The sequence below is a fragment of the Mytilus edulis genome, chromosome 13 (assembly GCF_963676685.1).
Source record: "Mytilus edulis chromosome 13, xbMytEdul2.2, whole genome shotgun sequence".
Lineage (NCBI taxonomy): Eukaryota > Metazoa > Mollusca > Bivalvia > Mytilida > Mytilidae > Mytilus > Mytilus edulis.
Window position 1 is genome coordinate 27,505,533 of NC_092356.1, and position 26,885 is coordinate 27,532,417.

The following is a 26,885-nucleotide window of genomic DNA, read 5'->3' on the forward strand; positions in this document are numbered from 1 at the left end:
TTATAGGCCAAGTTGTGGTTTTGACCATTACTGAAGTGGCACTCATACTCTTCTTATATCTATGATCAAGACATGATATTCTATGGACACATATTCTTGTAAAAATGCAAAATTGGAGTGGTACAAAGAATCGTGGTTAAATTCCATTTTGTTCCATAGGAGATTTCAAAACAAAATTTTTTCCAAGGAGGAAATGAAAAAAATGGATTTATTTATCTGAAAAGTTCAATAGAACTGTAAATTAAGATTAAGCCTTTATTTTCTCTAAGCTCTAAGTTTCAACTTGCTCTTAGCATATTCTGATATTCACTGGGGTAAAGCTGATGACCGTAACTGCATTCACGGTCATCCCAAGATGTCGGATGAAAAATTAGGTCAGTTTCTGTATTGTCTGTTTAAGTGTTTCTATATCATTTTCTTTACAAATCATACATTGAAACGATGTAAATTTATAAAAGAATCACTCGAAAATCACTAATTACTTCCGAGAAATGTGCATGAAACGGGAAATTCGATTTGAAAAAATCGTTAAGATGACCGTAAATCATAATCAAAATATTTTCAAGATGACCGTAACATAAAACAAGGATGACCGTGATTGGTAAAAAGATGACCGTAACTTGTAAAGGATGACCGTAATTTGTAAAGACTGACTGTAATTTATATAGGACGACCGTAACTTTTATAGGATAACCATCAATTCTAAGAAATATCCGTATTGTATTCAAAGCTTTTTTGTTGAGTTTGTCGATCTCAATAGGGGCACGGTTAGCGGATATAAATATGTTTCATAAATTTCTTTTTTTAAACTATAATATAATTGGCCATATTTAGGATTTATAACAATGATAGTAAATTGCATATTTCTCGTAAACAATGAAATATTTATTGATATCGAAGTTAAAATTTTAACACAAATTGACAGCGATACGACGAAAATTTGAAGAAACATGAATGTGTCCCTAGTACACGGATGCCTCATCTACACTATCATTTTCTATGTTTAGTGGACTATGAAAATGGGATAAAACTGTAATTTGGCATTAGAATTAAAAAGATCATAGTTTACTATAGGGAAAATGTGTACTAAGTTTCAATTTTATTTAACTTGAAGCTGGACAAACAAACAGACGAACGGACGAACGTACGCACAGACCAGAAAAACATAATGCCAATAAATGGAGCATTAAAAACATTATTAATACCTACGAATATTTGGTAATCGAGCCCATGTGTATGGTTCTAGAGGAAGCATATTAAAATCTTAATTTGTCTTGGTATATGCAGGCGGAAACACTTTTGAAATAGAACAAAAGAATCGAAGCTCTGTGTGTATCGAGAAAGCGATAAATGTTAACTGTAATGTTTGATATAGTAACAAATTTCTAAAAAGTTAATAGAAACAAATAAAACGACATTTTTTTTATTTTTGCATAAGTTTTCAATGTATCTATTTAAGAAATAATTCATGGAAGCCATAGATTATTGGAAATTTACACATGGCCTGGGCCGTGATATTCGAATTTTATCCTGAGCGTTAGCGAGGGATAAAATTAACGAATATAACGGCCCAGGCCATGTGTAAATTTCCAATAATCTATGGCTTCCATGAATTATTTCGATTCTAATAGGACAAATACGATCATTAAAAAACTGAAGCGAGGGTGGGTATGCTGTGTGTGCGGCTGTTCTTTTTTACTCCCTGTTAGATAAAGCTCGAACATTCTAATAAATCCGTAGCTTGCATGGATTATTTCGTGAACAACCGCCAAAAAAAATCTGTTTCATTCTCAAAACAAACAATTGCCATTTTGATTTACATGTTTTTCTCGTAAGCTACCGTAAAATCCAAAGTTGACATTTCGTAACTAAGGAGCCGCCATGTTGACTTGCTGAAATCAGTAAATATGCGAATAATGCATTAGAATAGAAAATTAAACAAAACCTACCTTGAGAATGAATTTTAATACAATAGTAAACGAAATTTAAATGGTTCACGTAACAGAAAACTTTCAACTCTAGCGTTTTCATTTGTATGACGTCATGTTTTGAAATGACTTTGATAGCGCCAAATACATGAATAAACTTTCGCGGAATTTTATTTTATTTTTATTTTGTTGGTTTCTCCGAGCTGTTTTGCATTACTTCTTTTTATTATGCATCCGAATAAGAATAAAAGTGATTTTGTCTTTTTTAATTGCAATTTTTAAAACAATAAAATCGGCAAAGGGTTTGCAAATAGGTTTCAATACATGTGGATTTACGTGGGAAGTATATTGTAACAGCCATTATTATGTACATCTCGGAGTCTGCGCTAAGTATAGATATATCGAGAATTTTATCACAGTGTTGTTTACAAAGCGAAAGAAGCACGTCATATTAGAATCCATAGTAATGCAAAACAATAAGATATCAAGTCGACGACATGGTTCTTATCGGGGCCTTTTATAGCTGACTATGCGGTATGGGCTTTGCTCATTGTTGAAGGCCTTACGGTTACCTATAATTGTTAATGTTTGTGTCATTTTGGTCTTTTCTGGATAGTTGTCTCATTGGCAATAATACCACATCTTCTTTTTTATATATAGTATCTATAAGTTGGATGTAGAAAATGCATAACCTCCGATTTTTTTTTATCACGGACGGAGAACATATCAATCTTATAGTTCAGAAATTTTCGTGTCTGCCCTTCCATTATGTGAATCAAGAAAAAATTCCCCAAAACAGGTAACGATTGTATCGAAAAGAAAAAAATCGAGTGCACCTTTTTATGTTAGGGCATGTTTGGGTGTATATTTTGTCTTTAAAACGTACAAAGCAAGAGTATTTTATATAGCATCTCGCTTCAGATTCTATCATTATTATATATCAAAGCTACAGGTTGACTTAATAACGTAAAAAATGACAGTACGAAAAGATGAAATATATGGGTCAAGTGAGATACCTATCTAATGAATCACAAAAACAGAGTAGGTGTGTTCGAATAGCTATTTTTTTTCTAAAAGTACTTGACGACAGTCTTTTAATTTGGATGATGAAAATGGATATCTTCGAAAAAATATGATTTTCTTGTGTGTAATAACTAGGGTTTATAATCTTCAACCACTAAAATTGTTTAGTCTGCCCTTCCACGAAATATTTAATTAGATTTTTTTTAAATGCTTAAGAATTTTCAAAAATTCCATCTGACATCCGAACAGACAATATTTTTAAGTTGAATCAATGCAGACAAGATCATTAACTAATGCTCATTAGCTAGTAGATACATTTGTCTTTTAAAATATAACTGACATATAACGATCGATCGTAATGGTGCTATGTGGATAAATTTATCAGTTTTCAAGAGCAAAATTGGCAGAGCGTCATCCCTACAATGGCTTCCATTTCTACGATTGTGAGCATGAACTGGCGTAATGGGGAGATAATTTTGAAGAAGTAGAATCCTGACTGTATGAATAACATTTCTGTATACATTGTATATACAAATTGACAACGTTCCGCCTTGTGATACGCTTTTCGTACAATACTATTTTAAGGATCTACTTTGCTGGAGCTCACCTTCACTAGTTTATTCGAATGATATTTTCTAAATATTTCTGTTATTTTATTTGCACGACAAAATGAAAGACGATATAATATCAATGGGTGTACATGCATTTTTTTTTTGCATTTTTAAAAATGTGTATTTATTATATGTCATTAAAAGGAATCCCAGAAACAAAAAAAAATCTTATGTCGAGCAGTTGAACTGTGCACCGCATTTTTTCATTATGCTTGTAAGGTGTCATTTTATCGCGCTTTTGTAGCATGTTTTCCCTTCCTGTTCATTGCATGTCTTTTGGCAAATTCATTTTAAAAATTAAACACTCTACTGTAAAAAAGATACATATGGTAATCTTTGCATTTGAAGCATGTCTTATTTTCTTCTACCTATAGGATAAAACTCTCATATTAATATGTGTATACCAACACGATTAATTATTTGATACAAAAAGATAGTTATATAAATACGGATATTTCTTAGAATTGAGGGTCATCCTTTAAAAGTTACGGTCATCATTTACAAATTACGTTCATCTTTAAAGCAGTTACGGTCAGCCTTGTTATGAATCGCTGATTCTGTTACGGTCATCTCGATTGTGATTTACGGTCATCTTGGCGATTTTTTCAAGTTTCATGCACATTTCTCAGAAGTAATTAGTGATTTCCGAGTGATTCTTTTATAAATTTACATCGTTTCAATGTATGATTTGTAAAGAAAATGATATAGAAACACTTTAACAGACAATACAGAAACTGACCTAATTTTTCATCCGACATCTTGGGATGACCGTGAATGCAGTTACGGTCATCAGCTTTACCCCAGTGGATATTTATGACTTTACATTACCACCTAATGTTATGTAAACAAAGTACAAAGAAAGATAACTGATAGAACACAATGAATTTACATTATGGACAAATAGTGTAGCAGGGCATCTTTTAAGTGTTTGCCTTTCCTGTGGTCTTATGTCTGCCAGTATTTGGTATAAATCAGCATTTATGGAATCAGAACCTACAATTTCCCTTTATCATGTTGATGGGAGGAATAATTGAATTAGTACAAGCGATAATATCATGCTTCATCGTACAGATAATCATGGCATGACCGTACTTCGACCTATAATGGTCTACTTTTACAAATTGTGACTATACCAAGTCAGGAATATGACAGTTATTATCCATTTGTTGGTGTATTTGAGCTTTTGATTTTGCCATTTGTTTAGGGACTAACCATACTGAGTTTTCCTTGGAGTTCAGTGTTTTTGTGATTTTTTTTTTGGATGGAAAGATTTCTCATTGGTTCTCATACCACATCTTCTTATATCTATATTAATTGGTACTGAAGGTTCACTATTTTTTGTTGGATACTTGTTCTCATTGATTGTGTGGGTATAAATGAAGGATAGATTTTAAATGTTCCATGACTGGCAAAACCATGAAATAACACCCCAAGGCTGAATTCTTATACAGATAAAAAAAAATAGATTATGAAAAAGGGGGCTCTAGTATTAATGTCTATTAGTGGTCTAATAAAAGAAAGATAAAAAGATAATGCACTCAAAATCAATACAGGAAATGAATTAAGATAACAAACAACATCCTTTTTTAAATGTGCCTTTCTGAAGTTGATCAAGTAGTTGTTGTTGTTTGCTGTCTGGAATATTTGTTTATTTTCATTGTTGCATGAATACTTCATTGGATTTTCTTTATAGAGTTATTTGATATACCGGTATTTTAATACAAAACCTTGTTATAGCTTACAATCAGAATTGGTTTGGCTTATTATTGAAGGCTGCACATTTTTGTCCTTTGGTCTTTTTATGCTACATTTATGGGCATTATGTTTAACATTCTGGACATCTGTCCTGCTTCAGGTTAAAGTTTTTGGTAAAGGTAGTTTTTGAAAAAGTTGAAGTCTAAACAACTTGAACGTTAGAACACATGTTCTGTATGATATGATCCTTCTAATTCTAATGCCGATTTAGAGTTTTGACCCCAATTTCACGGCAAACTAAACATAGAAAATGAGAGTGCGAGTGGGGCTGTGTACTATGGACACATTCTTGTTGGATAGCTGTCTCACATAACAAAACAAGTAAAACCAAATTATAAGCAGTCTTATACAATATCAAAGTATGCTCACAATTACCGAAAGCAAGATCAAAGTATGCTCACAATTACTGAAAGCAAGCTCAAAGTACTTAATCTGATGATATGCAATCATACCATCTTTTGTTCTCTTGCCTGTACCAAGTCAGGAATATGACAGTTGTTATTCATTCGAATTATGTGTGAGCTTTTAATTTTGCCATTTAATTAGGGACTTTCAGTTTTAAATTTTCCTTGAAGTTCAGTATTTTTGTGATTTTACTTTCTAGTATTGATGGATGTACTTCATAAATGATTTTATACAGCAACAACAGAGACGGCAAAGAAGACACAATCGCATGCAATGCCAAGAAAAAAAAAAGAAATTTCAATATAAAAAACAATAGAAACATTTTTATTTCACTTTTAACTATCAATTAGACTAGTAAACAGGTCTCTGTGGCCAAGTGGTATAAGTACATGTAGTTCTAAAACTATGATCACTAGCCAGTCGACTCTGCAGTTGTGACTTCGAACCCTACTGGTGCGGGTGCACTCTACTCAAATCTTAATTGACTAGGATTGTCAGTTTTCCTATTAAAGGACATGGTTATCTCAAAGCACTCTGGCTTCCTCCGCCAATAAAAAATTGCGGCCACGAAATAGCCCAAAAGTGGCGTTTTACACCAACAATCAATTAGGACACACTGATTTTAATTCCCAAAATACCAGACACAATATCAATGCAAACAGTTCAATTGAATCTTTAAGTCTAGGAGATCAAAAGAAATAAGTAAATGCCTATTCCTAAACTTGTCAGCTTTATAAATACTACTGCAATAAGTTTGGTCCAATACAATACCGGTAAGTCTAGGAAGATAAAAAAAAATATTTACAGGCCTATTCCTAAACTTGTCAGCTTTATAAATACCACTGCAATAAGTTTGGTCCAATACAATAAGTCTAGGAAGATCAAAAGAAATATTTACAGGCCTATTCCTAAACTTGTCAGTTCTATAAGTACAACTGCCGTAAGTTTGGTCCAAATCAGTACATTTGATTAAATTACTGCAAATGGCATTAGACTTTATTCCAAAATCCTGAAAAATAATCTCTCTATTATATTGAATTCATTTATAAATTTGACTAAGATCCATTAGAAGGAACAGACAGATCATTACCATTAAGAGAGTGGTAATGGGGGTACCATTATGACGTATAATGGTAAATATTCTTGCCAAATGAAGTAAACGGTAATTTTTGGTGCATGACTATAAAATGTTCACTTTCTTTTAGAAGATAAATCAATTGATTTTGAAGAAGCACGTTAACTTTTTCCAAAAATAATTCTTAAGATAATTGTTTTAGACCTCTGACCAATCACAATTTTCGCAGAATCTTGGTAAATTGTTAACCAGATTTGACGCTAACAGTAGCAGAAAATGACTGTTTCATGTCTGACAATAAAGGGTATTCCTACCTTCCATCTAGGGAAGGCAATGAGTTCAGTTTATCAAATATTTTGTAAATGATTTGATGCCCCATCTAGGGCATTATGTTTTTCGGCCTGTGAGTCTGTTTATTTGTTTGTCTGTCCTTCCATTTGTTGGGATGTACCGCTTCAGGTTCTAGTTTTTACTGAAGTTGTAAGTTCAATCAACTTTAAACTTAGTACACATGTTCCCTATGATATGATCTGAGTTTTAACTCCGATTTCATAGTCCACTGAACAAAGAAAATGTTAGTGCAGGTTGGGCATCTGTGTACTATGAACACATTCTTGTTTTCGTATATTCTTTGTCATAAATCAGGCAGTTTGTTATTTTGTTTGAATTGTTTTACATATTTATCATATGCTAGTTTTTTTATAGCCGACTTTATAGCATTTATTTTGCTTATTGTTGAAGACTGCACAATTACTTATAGTTGACAAATGCACTTCTTTGGACCTTGTTGTATACTACCCTCCTTTCGAAGTAGTCTTTTCATACAGACAGATAGACTGATTATCCGTCAGACTAGTCTACTCAATCAGTTGTAATATTATGGGTGTATTTGGATATACGCCTGAGGCGGCCTATGGTTACCCATAAGCCGCCTCAGGCAGATATCCAAACACACCCATAATCTCTATGGACTAGACTTTTGTTACTTCTCTTCAATGTGCTTTATGCCATATAAGGAAGAAGAGCAATGGGAATGCTTATTGAACTGACTCAATGGTTTTGTTAAGGGTTTTGATAAAGGTCACAATACTTTGACTACAGGATGATGTTCAACTTAGATTTCTACATGCCCAAAGCAATAACACAGACATTTTAATTAGGTTTTTCTTAAGATATGTACAATCACCATGTAAAACCATGACTGATTACATGTCTTTTTTGTTTCAAATTACTTTTTTATTGACACAATGAACCTTTTAATTCATTCATTTCATTCTTTCTGGGAAATAAGGATTAGCAGAATTTCTATTAAATTGGCAATAAGTGGGGGCCCACTGACTGACCTAAGAGGGGCCCGCTCTAGTCACGCTTCAGTGATTCCCTATATAAGCAACCAAATTTTTTCCCAAAAAGGGGGGCCCCCTAAATCCGCCTCTGTCTAGTGTCTAGCCAATATTTTTAAATAGAACTCAAAGATAAACATCATTTTCTTGTAAAAAAAGTCTTTTCCTGTATACCCTAAAATGATTGTCATACATGTGAAAAATATTTGCAATGATAACTGAATATTAGAATTCAGCTTAAATATCAATGTTTTTAGAGTTGTCAATATTTCAAAGGAACTAGCCAGTATTTTTTTGAGAGTAAAAATGTATCATTGGTAAATCAAACCACATCTTCTTATCTTTATTATATACAGTAAATATTTCCCAAAATGTTAGCTTGAGAAAGGAAAATTCTAAATATTTGTGATGTTTTTTTATTGATTAAATGATAATTTCTCATAACATAACATATCTTCCTCTTTACATATATAGAGTAAAACAATGACTTTTCAATATAAAATAAACTATAAAGGCATTTTTTTTTTAAAGTAAAATAATAATTTCAATAACATATTGGAAAAAAAATATAAAGCAAGATGGAATTATCATATATATAACACATTATCAAATTCTGTAAGCCTTATTCAATTTTCTTTATTTCAATTTCATATACTGCTAGTTTTCTTGTATAATTTTCAACAGCTTTTTGTCAACTCAATTAGTTTTCTTCACACTGAAAACAGTTTTTAATTGATGATGTGAAATTTTGACCATGATCTTTTTCTTTCTTTGTTTTAAGTTTTATCTACCAAGATAACAAATCATGTATTTAATGATTAATAATAAGCCTTTGGTTAGAGTAAACAAATTATGTAAGGCTTATGTCAAGATTTTCTTTTTCAACTCAACTGTTTTTCGGTTTTTCATTTGAGCATATCTATTTTTACAATTAAATCAAAGAAAATCAAATTTACCGAGACCAAAAGGTCAAGGCTATTACTATTTTTCTTTGGTAAACAAACCTTGAATTCATGTCATTAAAACTAATTGATTGTTTTCTTCGTAAGACATCTTTTTATCTTAATGTTATTCAACAAAAAATAAGCTTTTATTTCAATTTATTTTTATTAAACTGTTGATCATGTGTTGGAACTTGGAATATCATATTCAACAGAAGGCAGATTTATAGGGGCCAAGGGTGGTTTATTGATTCATCTAGATATAGCTTGCTGTAATATTCTAAGCTTGAAATTGATTGTGGCCAACTGTCAAGGAAAAATCAAGATGAAGCATAAAAATAAAAAATGATTGGCTTTATTGATTATTTTGTAGTATTTCATTTCATGATTTATACACATTTATCTACTGGTATGGGCTTTCTTTACCAAGAGGAATAGGATCTTACATATTTTCAACCAATCAAAGACTATCATATTAACTGAGACCAAAGGTTGAGGTTAATACAATTTTTGTATGTTAATAAACATAATTTTCAGTCCATTAAGGATAAATTCATCATAATTGAATGTATTTTATTGAATTAACAGAAAGCATCAAAATTCATAACAAAAACTATTTGTGGATGCCAAAGAATTAGGTATTCTTCAAAATTTGGACACTCTTAATTGTATCTTTACCTATTAACAAGCATTTAAAAGTTTGGACATATTTATAGTAAAAACATTTTATATAGGAGAAAAATAGATCTAGATTCAACAAATGAGGTAATTTCAAAAGCACATGTATCGGAAGGAAATATAAAAGAAAATGACAAGCATATAAATCTGAATTGAAAAAAAATACATAAACAAAATAGAAATAATATATAAATTTAATGAAATCTTATTTTGTTTCACCATGTACGTTGACTATTTAATAAACTGAAGAAATTTAAAAAAAAAATAAAAATTGTGAGTTGCAAACTTGCAAATAGTTTATCAATATCAAAATATATACCATTCAAAGAACCATAACTCTATCTTCTAAAAGCTTAACTTGAAGACTGCACTTTGCACAAGACTTTTTTAAAATGAAAAGGCACAACATCTACAATTATTTTGGCAAGTGTTAAACAATGTAAAATCATACTAAAATCAATTTTCTGTACTGCAGAATAATATATGGAAGTATGGTTGAATCCTGTAAAGTTGTTTTTCTTGAAGTTCCAGATGAACTAAGTGGGACACACAAATCATCACAAGACATTAAGATGTGATCATTTATGTGTCGTCTGAGGTAGGTACATACCATTTGAGATAGGCATTTAGTGGAAACAGTGCCCGGTGGAGGGGGGGGGGGGCTACTGACTATCCTTTCGGGTATAACTGTGCCGACAGCACTTGTCAAATCATACCCTGTTCTAACCAGTAAACATTGAAAAACATACCCTGTTCTAAACAGAAATGTTGAAAAACATACCCTGTTCTAGACCCGCTCAGAAAATGTATACCCTGTTCTAGACACTTTTTTTTACTACAATTGACCAAGGATTAAGAATAAAGCAAAACAACAGATTACTGATCAACTCTTTTTGCTCCTATAAACAGTTAAATAAGTGATCCTGTTCTAGACAAATACTTTTTTTAAAACAAGACCCTGTTTTCACCAGCAGGGCATGAAAAAAGCGACCTTGTTCTAACCAGCAGGACATGAAAAGGGGACCCTGTTCTAACCAGCAGGGCATGAAAAAGGGACCCTGTTTTGCGGCACACTCATACCACTAAAAATATAGATAGTAACCCCCTCAGGAAACAGTGTAAATTAAAACTCCCTAAAGAACATCAATTCATTTAAGAAAGGTTTCACTGTGTACACTGATTCCACTATACAATCATTTGTTTTGTTTTTTAGTTCTCAGATCAGGTCATTAATGCATGTATTTATACAATGAATCACAATTTAATTTGTTCAGTTTACAAATAAAATAATTTTTGTACTATTTTTTTATCACAAAATTTTTGTTCTATATACGACTTATATTTTACAATTGCAAACTGGTTGAGTATTAACTAATCTCCTTTTTTCATTTGAACAGAAAACAAAATAATAATTATCATAAAATATAATGAAAAATATATACTGTTACTTTGATTAATTAAAAACTAATGTTGAAATCTAAAAATCACAAATAAACTTTTCTCTTGTTTCTTGGACCACAAAGGGGGTGCGGTGTGCACTATACACAAATGCGCACTATACATACCAAAAGTGGGTATGTTGATACTGTGGATTCATTATTATTCGTGTGGTACAAATTTTTGTAAATTTTACATATAAAGATTAACTCCTAATTCAAATGTTCAATAAAATAAAACTTGTCTTCAGGCCAGGGCTTCAAAAAAATATTTGAGCCAGACAGACATTTTTTTATCTTGCCCCAATTTGAATCCCTTAATACTTGGTAACAAAAGGCAATCATGGTAATCAGATGAACATTATATAAACACTCAATCCACAGTATGACATTTTTTTTTAATACATGTACATAGTTTGTGTGCAATGAAAGCAACCTATTAAACTGACACAGAAATAAGTGATTACATGTATTATCAATGCAATACAATATAAACTATTAACCAGGAAACTTTGATAAGGCCCATTAACATGGTAATGGTCTGAGACCACAATAGTCGTCCCTTGATTTTCGTTGTTCACGAATATAGTCCCTAATGTTGACAGTGGGTTACCTGTCATAAATTTGTATACCCCTTCCAAATGGTGTCTTCTCATTTATCCAACTTTTTAAAATAAGGTATTCTCATTTAGCCAACTTTTTATTTTTGTTAATTATTGGGTTGTTTGTTTAATAATAGTAAGGTGTCTTTCTAAAATTTGATAGTAAATTTGTTCCTGTATGTTTTTATACTATTTAAAAAATATAAATGTTTATAAAATAGGCATACATAAAATGTAAACTATTTTTAACTAAAATTTAGTATATTTAAAATAATAAATAAATGTTTCATCATTTATCATGTTTATACAGAAGAAACCCACATATCAGTAATATTTGTTCATTTGAGGTTCTGCGTTAATTTACAATTATACTAGTAACATGTGTATTTGGTATAGCATTTTTACTTCACAATCTGGATAGCCTTTAGTAGTATCATATTGTTTCAATATTCATTAGTTAGCAACCAAGTAACATCATCGGACCTACATTTTGCCATCAAATTCAAGCACCATGTTAATTCATGTACCATATACCACCTATCGGAACTAGACATTGACATGATTGCTTTAATTTAAAAAGAGAGATATTTATAAGTCTAGCTTCTTCATAATTTGATGGAACCCAGGAGCTTCTAAGCTTCACCATGTACCCTCTACCCGGGGAACCGTAATTACGCCTTTCGTTCTGACAATCCTGGCCTAGCAATATTGAAATGTTTAGTAATGGTTATACCGTATGAATTGGAATTTCTCGTTATTGGTATTCTGCTGTTAAGATCCATCCAACCATTTTAACAAACAATAGACAATATTTTAATGGAGGAAGTTTGGCATAAAAAAAGGTCAAACCCTGACACTTTAACTATGAAATATACATGCTCCAAGTCAGGAACTGTTACATTAGTGCATTACATATTTATTTTATGTTTTTGGCAAAAATAAGGTCCAATTTTTGTTCTTTCTCCGGCCCTTCTTTTAAATATCCTTGAAACGCCCCTAAACCTACATAGACAACAGACTGACAAAACTTAAGGATAGACTACAGCAAGGACAGATCAACGTATATCACTACACTGATGCAGTATCCTACCTACTTAAACTAGGATGAAGATCTAGTACTGAGCATGCCTTTAGTGTGTGCTATGGATCTTTCTGTGCTATGGTTTTTAACCCTTGTGCTTTGTTGCGTTTGTTTATATATATAAGAAAAATTATTAGGATTATATATTATGTGATTTTGTTTTGTTCCAGTCTTTGTGTAGTGAAACGTATTCACTTATATTTTGTCTTATTTGGATCATTTGGTCAGAAGAACAGAAGAAAATGAACGAAGAGGATCTATTACACCAAAAAAAAGCTCCATCTCATTGACACATCTCTTCATGAATAAAAGTGCAACTGATATTTTTTCTATTCAATTCACATTTTAATTAAGGGTGAAAAAACTTTAAAATACTTTCAAATGATTAACTTTACATTAACTAAATGTCAGTTGCACATTTTAATATGCTATGCTAAATAATACTACAGAAAATTTAATCCAGGTATATTTTTCAGTCTTATCTTTCACCTGTCATTCAACCCAAACTCTAATTGAAAAACCCTTTGTTCTTGATAATCTTTGATCTCATCTATCCAACTTTTTTTTTACCTATATTACTTATAATTTTAAAAAGTTGGATAAATGAGAATGAACCTTCCAAATTTATTTCTCCATGTTTAATGCCTCAAATTGCAAGAAGGGGGGTGAAATTACACTGTAAACAAATTTGGATCCCAAATTTTTAAGGAAAGTAGTGATTTGGTCCAGCTGAAAAGGTTAAAAATTAGTACTTCGGGAGCTGTCAAAAGATTTCAAGACGCCCTAAACATGAAATTGTCCATATTTTGAGTTAGAGCCGATGAAGTTTTCTATAATTTTGATGTAATTTGTCCCAAAAGTAGTTCAACACTGTAAAAATTTCATTGAGAAAGCGCAGGTGGGATTTTTTTTATTTTCATATATGTTCTAAAAGAAATGCACTACGAAATAATTGTGTTCTTGGACCTTATGAGTCATATTTGTTCCTACATATTTTATAAAAAACCCTGTACAACTTGAAATAACACACATTTTAAGACAATAAATTTTATAGATTTCTATTCTTAAATATCATGTAAAAATAATCTATATTGACTGCATATATTACATGAATCTTACAAACATACAAAAAATTTTACCACCAAGAAAGGGAAATAACTCATACAAAATCATCAATTTTCTAAAAATAAGTTTAAGCTTTGGCAATGATATCCTGGGAAGGGTTATACCATTTTTTTTTTATTAAATACTTAAACATCTCCTTCTGTAGAAATTACACAATTAGTATATTATTTAACACTTAATTCTAAGATTATAATTTAAGTTGATTTCATTTAAAATTTACAGAAAAGCTAGCAATAAACACAACAAAAATCTCCCACTCTGTTAAGTGATCACACAAATGCACATCAGAATCTAATTCAAAATAATGCCCTTTTTGGGGAGATAAATAAGAGTTATTCAGAGATTGTTAGAAGCTACATTTTTTTTTTAATTAAATGGTGGTGTTTCAATGCCACTTTTGGTTCTCTTAGCTATTTCATGGCAGATTGTATTTTTTGGTGGAGGAAGACAAAGGGGAAGAAGAGAAGCACAACCCTCAACAGGAAAAGCGTCAATCTCATTTAATAAATATTGTAATAGAAAGCAACTTGCCACAAGGCAGGATTTGTACTCACAACCTTGGTGTTGACAGGCTAGTGATGGGTGTAGATGACCTACTTAGACAACTTGGCCACAAAATCTATTTTCGGATTTTCCTGACAAATCAGTATTTACTTATTATTTGTTTTAATATGATTTTTTTTATTGACGAAGTATGAAATCTCACTATTTTGTAAGCTTTCTCACAAAAAAAATAAAGTTAATATTTAATTGTAAATTGTAACTTATATGTACACTGGAATATTCCCTTCACATCACTATTATTTATTGGAAGATTTATTTGTGAAATTGGTAGCAAGACGAGATTAAAAGTCATTTCAAAGGAAGACTTTTTTCATTATTCAGTCATATTTACAAATAAAAAAACTTATAACAAAAAAATTCTGGAATGTAAAGTATATTTTACCCTTCTATTTTATTACACTACATTTTCAGTGAAAGATTTTAAATGCTTCATGATTATATCTTTTAAATAATAATAAATCATTTTCCATATCCTGAACTGAATTTTAGATTACATTATTTGTGCTGGTTACCTCCCCTTCCAAGGGAGAGGTACTGATTCTCTACAATACTGAGCTATAATAAAAAGTAAATAAAATTCTATTACTCTGCTTTTTAATATTTCTTGCTTGATACTGAAGCTTGATAATAATAGGGACAAAAATGAGTAATAAATGTCATTCTTACAAGATACAGTGAAACCTGATTAAACTGAACCCTGAATAAACCGGAAACCTGTCTAATCCAAACTTGATCTGAAGACCAATCATATCGCATTTTATGCATTGTGAACCTGATGAAACCGAATACCTGCCAAAACCGAACAAAATCTCAAGTCCCGAAAGGGTTCGGTTTAGTCAGGTTTTACTGTACTCATATTTCACATTGTGAACAAAGGAATGTTTTAATTCCATCAAAACTTAAGATGCATGTTCATACTTGATATCAGAACTGAATTTCAAGGTGGTACTTAACACTACAGGGAGATAACTCTGTAAAGTCAGCTTAACGTTTTAATTACCTTGTGTTGTAAAGGGAATATTAAGCTTCTCAATGATCAAAATTGGTGTTTGTCAAACTGCTATATAACCAGTGTAATTTTTCTGACAAAACGGTTGGTTCAAAATTTTCAAAATTTTTATATTTTTGTTAAAGGTTCAAAGTAAATACATTGTCAAAATTTTATTTTTAGTGGGTACCACCTTAAACAAAGCTGGAGATAAGAATGGGAGTTACTTTCTATAAAGACCAAATATGTCTACATAAATTTGTATACTTTAAAAAAATTATACAACATTGGTTTTTTAATGTTTGTTGCTTCATCAAATCAGATTCAGTTGTAACTTGCAAGAACACAAATTTATGCAGGGGAATTGGTACTTCTGATCATAGCTCAGTATTCTGTAAAGCAGCTTACCAGTGGTGCTCCCAAGGAAGGAATAAAAATTGTCTTCACTTGTATTTTCAGGATATAACTCATTAAAAATAAAGCCATACCAACCATATACAATTCAAGAAAAACTTAATATATACATTAATAAATACTGCGGAGTTTATCAATACACCGCAATACATTACATGTTTAGTTCTAAAAGTTTAAAAAAGACTAGAAACCAATCACATATATATATGTAAATATTGTTTTATATAAGTACTGTAAATCCAGAAATTATAGCCAGGTTTTTTATCATTGCGAAAATGCAACAGAGTTGTAAACGCAATAATTAAAACTCGCATTTTGAAATATTTTATTTGAATTAAACAAATTTTTTCTCAAAATCGTAAAAATTAAAATCGTCTAAAATGACAAATAATAAATGCACGCAAAAATTTCTGAATTTACAGTATATAAATGTCCTGTGAGTGACTGTGAGAGTACAGTAGATAAATGTCCTGTGAGTGACTGTGAGAGTACAGTAGATAAATGTCCTGTGAGTGACTGTGAGAGTACAGTAGATAAATGTCCTGTGAGTGACTGTGAGAGTACAGTAGATAAATGTCCTGTGAGTGACTGTGAGAGTACAGTAGATAAATGTCCTGTGAGTGACTGTGAGAGTACAGTAGATAAATGTCCTGTAAGTGACTGTGAGAGTACAGTATACCAATGTCCTGTGAGTGACTGTGAGAGTACAGTAGATAAAATGAATATTATAATAGGAGTTAATTTTGATGATATTTGAGGACATCTTTTAAAAACAGTTTGTTAGTATATATATGCTACAAGTCACATAATGTTAGGATTTGTTCTAAAAGACTAGAAATAAATCACATCTACATAAATATATCTACACCATATATAATTACATTAAGTTTATTTTTCAAGTCAGTCAGAATGGAACCAGGCTCAAGATTACAATACATGTACCGAATTTCTTTACATTGGGACACTTTTTTTGTTTAAAAAAAAAATGTTAATGGTTTAATGTCTATTTTGATTGGATAATAATGACAACAACAACAAAAATAAGGTCTTCAGAAGTAATTATTTTTGTATATTATTACATCAAATATAAATAAAACTCTAAAAAGACTTTGATTTTTTACTTTTGGCTTAAATTTCATTTCTGTAAATGTAATTAAAACTATACCTTTCTACTAAACTACTGACACTTAGTAAGTACATGTATAAGATGTCTAAGACACAGTCAATGTTAAAATACTGTTCATATTTACATATAAAAAAAATATATGAGATTTCGATCCTTCAGGCCATCTTGTGTTCAGTCAATGGGTTATGTTCAAATTCATAATCCAAATGAACGAATGCTCTTTCCACTTCTTTCAGTCTTTCAAGCTTTTGTTGAAGGGGTTCCCCAATGTCATGGGCTTCTTTGAGAGTCATGTCCTCTGGAAGGACAATGTCCACTTCGACCAGGAAGTTGTTTCCAAAGTGGAATGCCCTGACAGTATCTACGTATTGAACTTTTGGATGATGATTCACACAAATCCATGTTAATTTTTTCAGGAAGTCAGGTTTGGCAGTGTGTCCAGTCAGCATCTTGATTTGACCTGCAAAGCACCATAATACAATTACAAAACATCATAATACAGTTTCAAAACACCATAATACAATTACAAAACACCATAATACAATTACAAAACACCATAATACAATTGTAAAACACCATAATACAGTTTCAAAACACCATAATACAATTATAAAACACCATAATACAGTTTCAAAACACCATAATACAATTATAAAACACCATAATACAATTATAAAACACCATAATACAGTTTCAAAACACCATAATACAATTACAAAACATCATAATACAGTTTTAAAACACCATAATACCATTACAAAACACCTCAATTTAACTACAGTGGAACCATGGTTGAATAAGCCAATGTGTGATTTTTATGAACTAGTTGTAGAAGTAAGTTTGTTTGTGTCATATACTGGTTTCTTAGTTGTAATTGATTAAGATGGTGAAGTCTGCTGACAATAAGATTGAAAAAAAAAAGATTGTGGCCATAGTATATGGATGCCCCTCTCCCACTATCATTTTCGATGTTCAGTGGGGTAAAATCTTTAATTTGGCATTAAAATTAGAAAGATCATATCATAGGAAACATGTGTACTAAGTGTCAAGTTGATTGGACTTCAACTTCATCAAAAACTATCTTGACCAAAAACTTTAACCTGCAACGGATTGACGGACGAACGAACGGGAGCACAGCCAAACTAGAGGCTCTAAAGAGCCTGTGTCGCTCACCTTGGTCTATGTGCATATTAAACAAAGGACACAAATGGTTTCATGACAAAATTGTATTTTGGTGATGGTGATGTGTTTGAAGTTCTTACTTTACTGAACGATTTTGCTTCTTACAATTATATCTATAATGAACTTTGCCCATTAGTAACAGAGAACTATATTTGGTAAAAATTTACATATATTTACCAAATTAATGAAAATTGTTAAAAATTGACTATAAAGGGCAATAACTCCTTAAGGGGTCAATTGACCATTTAGGTCATGTTGACTTATTTGTAGATCTTACTTTGCTGAACATTATTGCTGTTTACAGTTTATCGCTATCTATAATAGTATTCAAGATAACCAAAAACGGCAAAATTTCTTTAAAAATTACCAATTGGAGGGCAGCAACCCAACAACCAGTTGTCCAATTCATCTGAAAAATTCAGGGCAGATAGGTATTGACTTGATTAACAATTTAACTTCTTGTCAGATTTGCTCTAGATGCTTTGAATTCATAGTTATAAGCCAAAAACTGCATTTTACCCCTATGTTCTATTTTTAGCCGTGGCGGCCATCTTGGTTGAATGGCCAGGTCATCGGACACATTTTTCAAACTAGATACCCCAAAGATGATTGTGGCCTAGTAGTTTCAGTGGAGATTTTGTAAAAGATTACTTAGATTTATGAAAAATGGTTAAAGATTGACTATAAAGGGCAATAACTCCTAAAGGGGTCAACTGACCATTTTGGTCATGTTGACTTATTTGTAGATCTTACTTTGCTGAACATTATTGCTGTTTACAATTTATCTCTATCTATAATAATATTCAAGATAATAACCAAAAACAGCAAAATTTCCTCAAAATTACCAATTCAGGGGCAGCAACCCAACAACCGATTGACCGATTCATCTGAAAATTTCAGGGCAGATAGATCTTGACCTGATAAACATTTTTATCCCATGTCAGATTTCCTCAAAATGCTTTGGTTTTTGAGTTATAAGCCAAAAACTGCATTTTACCCCTATGTTCTATTTTTAGCGGTGGCGGCCATCTTGGTTGGTTGACCAGGTCACGCCACACATTTTTTAAACTAGATACCCCAAAGATGATTGTGGCCAAGTTTGGATTAATTTGGCCCAGTAGTTTCAGAGGAGAAGATTTTTGTAAAAGATTAATTTAATTTATGAAAAATGGTTAAAATTGACTATAAAGGGCAATAACTCCTAAACGGGTCAACTGACCATTTTGGTCATGTGACTTATTTGTAGATCTTACTTTGATGAACATTATTGCTGTTTACAGTTTATCTCTATCTATAATAATATTCAAGATAATAACCAAAAACAGCAAAATTTCCTCAAAATTACCAATTCAGGGGCAGCAACCCAACAACCGATTGACTGATTCATCTGAAAATTTCAGGGCAGATAGATCTTGACCTGATAAACATTTTTATCCCGTCAGATTTCCTCAAAATGCTTTGGTTTTTGAGTTATAAGCCAAAAACTGCATTTTACCCCTTTGTTCTATTTTTAGCCGTGGCGGCCATCTTGGTTGGTTGACCAGGTCACGCCACACATTTTTTAAACTAGATACCCCAAAGATGATTGTGGCCAAGTTTGGATTAATTTGGCCCAGTAGTTTCAGAGGAGAAGATTTTTGTAAAAGATTACTTTAATTAACGAAAAATGGTTAAAAATTGACTATAAAGGGCAATAACTCCTAAACGGGTCAACTGACCATTTTGGTCATGTTGACTTATTTGTAGATCTTACTTTGATGAACATTTTTGCTGTTTACAGTTTATCTCTATCTATAATAATATTCAAGATAATAACCAAAAACAGCAAAATTTCCTCAAAATTACCAATTCAGGGGCAGCAACCCAACAACCGATTGACCGATTCATCTGAAAATTTCAGGGCAGATAGATCTTGACCTGATAAACATTTTTACCCCATGTCAGATTTGCTCTAAATGCTTTGGTTTTTGAGTTATAAGCCAAAAACTGCATTTTACCCCTATGTTCTATTTTTAGCCGTGGCGGCCATCTTGGTTGGTTGACCGGGTCACGCCACACATTTTTTAAACTAGATACCCCAATGATGATTGTGGCCAAGTTTGGTTTGATTTGGCCCAGTAGTTTCAGAGGAGAAGATTTTTGTAAAAGTTAACGACGACGGACGACGGACGCCAAGTGATGAGAAAAGCTCACTTGGCCCTTCGGGCCAGGTGAGCTAAAAAACATAATGCCCCTAGGTGGCGCATAAAAATATCCAGAAAATAATCTTACCATATCCAGTGATCCACCAGTTTATAATTATATAAATAGATATAACTATTGCTCCAATAGGGTCTACATAAATTAGTCCCTTTTCACCAGTCTTATCTAATAATTCCTGGGAGCCTACAAAATATGAAAAGGAAAATTATTCTTTAATAACATTTGCTCTACTGAAATAGGTATTGTTTCACATTCTACTCTGTCATATATTAAAAAAAAAATCACTACTTGCCTAGAATTTTGGAACCATTTTTATTAATTTAATTTATTTTAAGTTTGTGCTGTTATATGTGGGTCTCATTGGGGTCTAAGCGTGACGCGGGATTGCTGATTTTTTGTAAGGGTGACACGTGAAAGTCAAATTATTGTGGAGTGAAAACGGGAAATGAGGTCTTGCGGGACCCAGGAAATGACAAACAAGAGGCTCTCAAGAGCCTGAATCGCTCACCTGAATTTTTTTGGTTTAATCTCTCATCAATGATTATTTTGGCTTTTCAATTTATTTAAATGTTCTTTGAATCGTCCTATTTTCTTCAAAAGCAAAAAAAAAATCATTTTCTCCTATGTTCTATTTTAGCCATAGGAGCTATGTTTCTTGACATACAAGGAAATGAAATATAAAATTTATACTAGATACTCTGAAACTCATTTAGCCTAAGTTTGGCTGAAATTGATACAGCAGTTTCATAAGAGAAGATTTTTTAAAGTAAGTCAACATGATGAACAAATTGTGAAAAAAGTCTTTAAAGGGCAATAACTCCTAAAGAGGTCAATTGACAATTTTGGTCAAATTGACTTATTTGTAGATCTTACTTTGCTGATCATATTTGCTGTTTACAGTTTATCTTTATCTATAATAATATTCAAGATAATGACCAAAAACTGCAAAATTTCCTTAAAATTACCAATTAAGTGGCAGCAACCCAACAATTGGATGTTTGATTCATCTGAAAATTTCAGGGCTGATAGATATTGACCTAATGAACATTTTTACTCCATGTCAGATTTGCTCTTAATGCTTTCGATTTTGAGATATAAGCCAAAAACTGCATTTGACCCCTATGTTCTATTTTAAGTAACGGCGGCCATGTTTTTTGACGGATCAAAAATCAAAGCACACACTTTGTGCAGGATAATCTAAGGAACAACCATGCTAAGTTTTAACCAAATCCATTCAGTAGTTTCAGAGGAGAAGATTTTTTAAAGTTAGCAAATATGATGAACAAATTGTGAAAAATTGTCATTAAAGGACAATAACCCCTTAAGGGGTCAATTGACAATTTTGGTCATATTAACTTATTTGTAGATCTTACTTTGCTGATCTTTTTTGCTGTTTACAGTTTATCTTTATCTATAATAATATTCAAGATAATGACCAAAAACTGCAAAATTTCCTTAAAATTACCAATTAAGTGGCAGCAACCCAACAATGGTTTGTTTGATTCATCTGAAAATTTCAGGGCTGATAGATCTTGACCTAATGAACATTTTTACCCCATGTCAGATTTGCTCTAAATGCTTTCGTTTTTGAGATATAAGCCAAAAACTGCATTTGACCCCTATGTTCTATTTTAAGTAACGGCGGCCATGTTTTTTGACGGATCAAAAATCGAAGCGCACATTTTGTGCAGGATATACTAAGGAACAATCATGTTAAGTTTCATTCAAATCCATTCAGTAGTTTCAGAGGAGAAGATGTTTGAAAAATTGTTAACGACGACAGACGACGACGACGACGTCGACGACGACGACGACGACGGACGCCAAGTGATGAGAAAAGCTCACATGGCCTTTTAGGCCAGGTGAGCTAAAAAATGAGAATTGCTGACGTACATAGTGTAAGCGGGATACAGGTATCTGACAAAACAGTAAGCGGGATCCGGGATCAGAACCCCCCATTGAAACCCCCTTATATAAATACTAATGTCCCAGTAGGATTGAATGCTCATAAACATGGTTTAACCCTTCAACATTCTGTATGTGTCTGTTTAAAGTCATGAGGTTTTATACAGTGGTTGTCGTTTGCTATTGTATATTCTATTCTGTTTATCTATTGTTTGTTGTCAGGCAGTTTGTTTTCTTATTTGAATTGTTTTATATATTTTCATATCAGGGCTTTTTAAAGCTTCCTGTACTCACTACTGTATAGGTTTTGCTCATTGTTCAAGGTAGTTTTGTGATCTACACTTGCTTATATCTAAATCATTTGGTATATAGTGGATAACTATCTCATTGGCAATCATACTACATCTTCTAATTTTTATACGATTTTCTGGAATTTAGTTTTTTTTTTTAATGCTGTCTAATTATGCCCAAATTTCTATTTAATTGTAGCAATCAACTGTTTCAATGTCTAATGACTTTAAAGTTATTGCATTGTTCATATCTAAAATAGAAAAAAAACCTCTTGTATTTGATTCAATTTACATTGCTTCTGGAACTTTTACCAATCACATGGAGAAACATCTTTAAAATAGTACCCAAGATGCATTAGATCAGGAAACCTGGTGCTCGGTTAAAAAATTTGGTATGGTTGTGCAATACAATATTTTGATTTTTGAAGAATTTTTTTTTTCATTTTAGTAATAAGCTTTCTCTTAGGTGTGTGGCCAGTAAACAATTTCTTGCATGAAGAGATGTTTCTTATATCACACTGTACAAAGTGTGATACGAAAAAGTGAAATGAAAATATGCGTTAATTTGATTGGCTTATTTAGTATCATGAGACGATTCTACAACATTTCATTTTGCTATTCAAAAGGTCACTGATAACTTTAAAAGGTTAAGACAGTGAATATTTGTCTGTGGAAATGGGCAAATGTGATTTCTTCAATAATATACATAAATAAAATTTACACTTTTCATCTGAAAATCTTCATTTTGTCAAATTTTATTACATTTTGGAGAGTACAAAAAGTTTTAAAATGTCTGATGATAAAGTTTGACATCGGAAAAGGACATATGACATCATAATGGTATGCGCAAAAGACTAAATCAACAATTCATGGGACTTTTAATTCAACACAATGAAAAGGTTGACCATAATAGAAAAAGGTTTAACTTGTTAAAATTGGATATGGCTTGAAATCAACTCTCGCTATTTTATTCAAATAAGTAATAATAAACTAACTGAAGGCTCATTTATCATTATGTTAAAATAAAATAACTGGAGTTGATATAAAGCAATATCCATTTCTCACTTGTTATGAAACCTTTTTAATTATCCTTGCTATATTCAACCAATTTACAAATGCATTTTACCAGGGCCAATACATTCTTAGAATACTGCAAAGATGATCTTACCTACATATCCACACACCAGGGCCAAAACATTCTTAGAACAATGCAAAGATGATCTTACCTACATATCCACACACCAGGGCCACTGCATTTGACAAAACATCATTCCGATGATCAAGAGCCAGTGCTTGAACTGTTGGTGTTTTTATACGTCTACATACTAACCACAATACAAACTTAATTACTGGAAAATATAAATATGATTTTTAACATCTATATTTTGAAACAGATTAAAGAAACAATATTTTTTAAAGGCTTTTCAACAATAATTTGTCATACTGAAGATCAGTAAGATATTCCAGGAATTTTTCTTTCCTATACAAAAATGTAGAGAATTTTCACATTTGTGAATTTTTTCTGTTCATTTCCAAAGTCAAATTGCTTATTGAATTTCTTGAAAGAAGAAAGAGTTGAGTTTTCAGTGATGTCAATAACACTGCTTGATTTCATGAAAAGGAACCTTGAAATTGGTCTATTCTATTTTTCATAATCTAAACATATCATGTAAGAGTTATTCCTCTTTACACATGTATTTTTCTGAAGCTAGTTGTATATTGTTGGTTTTTGAAGTATTACTCTTAGATTGGTTCTTTGTTAGTTTTCTGTGCTTCATGCCTATCTCACGATTTAATCCCTTTTAAATATATTTTGACAGCTTGTTTCAGTATGTTGTGTCGTAACATCACTTTTCAAGTGATTGGGAGGGTTGAGAGGTCACAAATATGTTTAACCTTAACCACATTCTGTAAATGAATGTCAAATTGTTTTGTGATTGTGGTTGGTTGCTGTCTACTGTATTTGGAGTTTTTTTTTGGTATTTGGTGATGTCACAATCAGGGAAAGACTAATAAGACATGATTTTGGTTACTGTAAAAGTACTTTAATTCTTGGGTATCAATGTCGTGGTTTGAGCGATATGTACATGTTCGTGGGTTTTTAAATTCGTGGATTTAAGTTTTCCAAAAAAAATAAAATAATTAAAGTCTTTACTTTAGAAACGAAGGTTACAAATAGTCTGGATGGAAGGAAATTGCAAAGTAAACATTGACCCGTGTAAAAATCGTAGTGATAACTCTAATTAACCCATGATAAAGTAATCAACAGATTAAGGACCATCAAAGGTGTTAATTAGACCATAAACATCTCACCTATAGAAAACAGTAACTTAAACAAATGCTATAAACGTATCTTGAATTGTCAAATAATTCTTATCAAAATCTAGCCAAGCATGAAATTATTATTTCCCATATGTATGAGAACTATGGGGATATAAAATTGACACTTTATCAGACTAGCATATCAATACCGGAAATCTGACTTTCATCAATCAAAATTATTTCAGTCTATGAGAATTAAAAGATCAAAAGTTGTACAGTTTAGGTTATTTAAGATTAAATTGGTATAATCGTGCATTGCGGTTGTACTTCTGTGACTGCTATTAAAGTATTCTCAGATTTGTCGTTATTCAATATATTCTGTAGCTCATATCAGTAGTCAAAACAACCGATTGCATTGGGATCTTTCCATGTCTTGATTTGGACAATGGTTGTTTTATTTTGTTGGACACTTAAATTCGTGGATAAAGTCATCCACGATAAGCACGAAAATTGCTACCCACGAATAAAAGTACTTTCACAGTATGACTTTTTTTTCTTTAGAATCTAAATTTTAAGTACTATGGGAAATGTCATTGTTTATACACCAATATGAAAAAATCACAATGTTTTGGTGTATACTTTTGAAAATATTACCCAGAGTGCATAAGATTCTGGAACATAAGTTTTTGCAAAGTTTGTAAAGCTATAATCTATTCATTATCTAAAAATTAAAATGCAGAATGAACAACAAAAAAGGTTCAAACAAATGATTGGATTTATGAATAAACAGACTTAAGAATAATTTAACGCCATAGACTATTTTAGGCAGGTGTCATACCTATGGCTGAGGCAGTGATTACTATGGTAGCGATATCAACTGTTGGTGGTTTGCTGTCACCTGTTGTCAAATTAATGATTTTCTCTATTGATTCCCTGATCAACTGGACGGATGCTAAACTCATCACAACTGATAATATCACAATGGCTATCGGTTCCAATTTGGTACGACCTAAAAAGTATTTTAAAACTAACTGAAGTGTCAGTAAAATACTGATGTTAACAACTATCATTGACTATGGATTCATTATTTTTCATGAATTTCATACATAAAGGTGAAGAAAAAATTTAATTTTTCTATAAACTTGTTTGCAGACTTTGACAAAAACCACAAAATTAAATATCCACGAAAATATGAGGTTTTCTCAATCAATAAAAATTGGTTTACAAAAAATAAACTAAATTTACAGTTTATAAGAATCTGATAATTAAATAATAACAAGTTAACATGTCTTTTTATCTTATTATTGTTGAGTATTATTTCAAACGTATCAGATGAACTACATACAGAGGATGATCTGACAGAGTGATGGCAAACTAGCCATTTAGGACATGTACAGTCAAAGCAAATTTGGTCCAAAGTGTCTCAAGATCCAAGGTACAAAGAGAGGGTGACATAATTATCACAAATGAAGAAAAAGCTGTGATGCATACCGGTACATGTATTTGGCAAAATTTTCTTATATTAAAAAAATATTGTTTTCCAGATCAAGAGGGGGAGGGGATGTATGCCCTCTCATCCCTGAATATGTCACTGGTCCCAGAGAATAAAACAAATCATACAAAACTGGTTTGCAACAGTAGAAATTGATATACAGGACTATAAACTAAAGATATAAATGTTAAACCAACCTTGAGGATATACATATGGAAGCCTTTGTCGTATGGCTCTTCCTGTGACCCAGATAATTATACCTGATGACAAGTCTACAACACTGTCAACTAAACTGGATATGATAGATATTGACCCTGACAAAAAGGCAGCCACTGCTTTAGCTGCCAATAATACCTACAAAATAAAGTTTATATAAGGCTTTCACATTTTAATGCTTTAACATATGTTTTTGACAGGGCAATTTGCTGAGATTGAGCAGTTTGAAGTTTTTTTTTTC

At 31.7% G+C, this 26,885-nt stretch overlaps 1 protein-coding gene across 5 annotated transcripts in view; it reads right to left on the reverse strand.

The window, feature by feature from the left end:
• Nucleotides 1–15,681: 15,681 nt before the first annotated feature.
• LOC139502192 (uncharacterized) overlaps nucleotides 15,682–26,885 on the reverse strand; it is a 55,948-nt gene continuing 44,744 nt past the window's right edge. For all 5 annotated transcript variants that reach the window (XM_071291616.1, XM_071291615.1, XM_071291618.1 and 2 more), the window contains exons 6-11: nucleotides 26,626–26,782; nucleotides 25,775–25,945; nucleotides 23,901–24,023; nucleotides 20,549–20,662; nucleotides 16,649–17,555; nucleotides 15,682–16,403 (exon numbers count right to left, since the gene is read on the reverse strand). In XM_071291616.1, coding sequence (XP_071147717.1) covers nucleotides 17,251–17,555; nucleotides 20,549–20,662; nucleotides 23,901–24,023; nucleotides 25,775–25,945; nucleotides 26,626–26,782 — 870 coding nt within the window. In that variant the 3' untranslated portion in view covers nucleotides 15,682–16,403; nucleotides 16,649–17,250. The remainder of the gene's footprint in view (nucleotides 16,404–16,648; nucleotides 17,556–20,548; nucleotides 20,663–23,900; nucleotides 24,024–25,774; nucleotides 25,946–26,625; nucleotides 26,783–26,885) is intronic.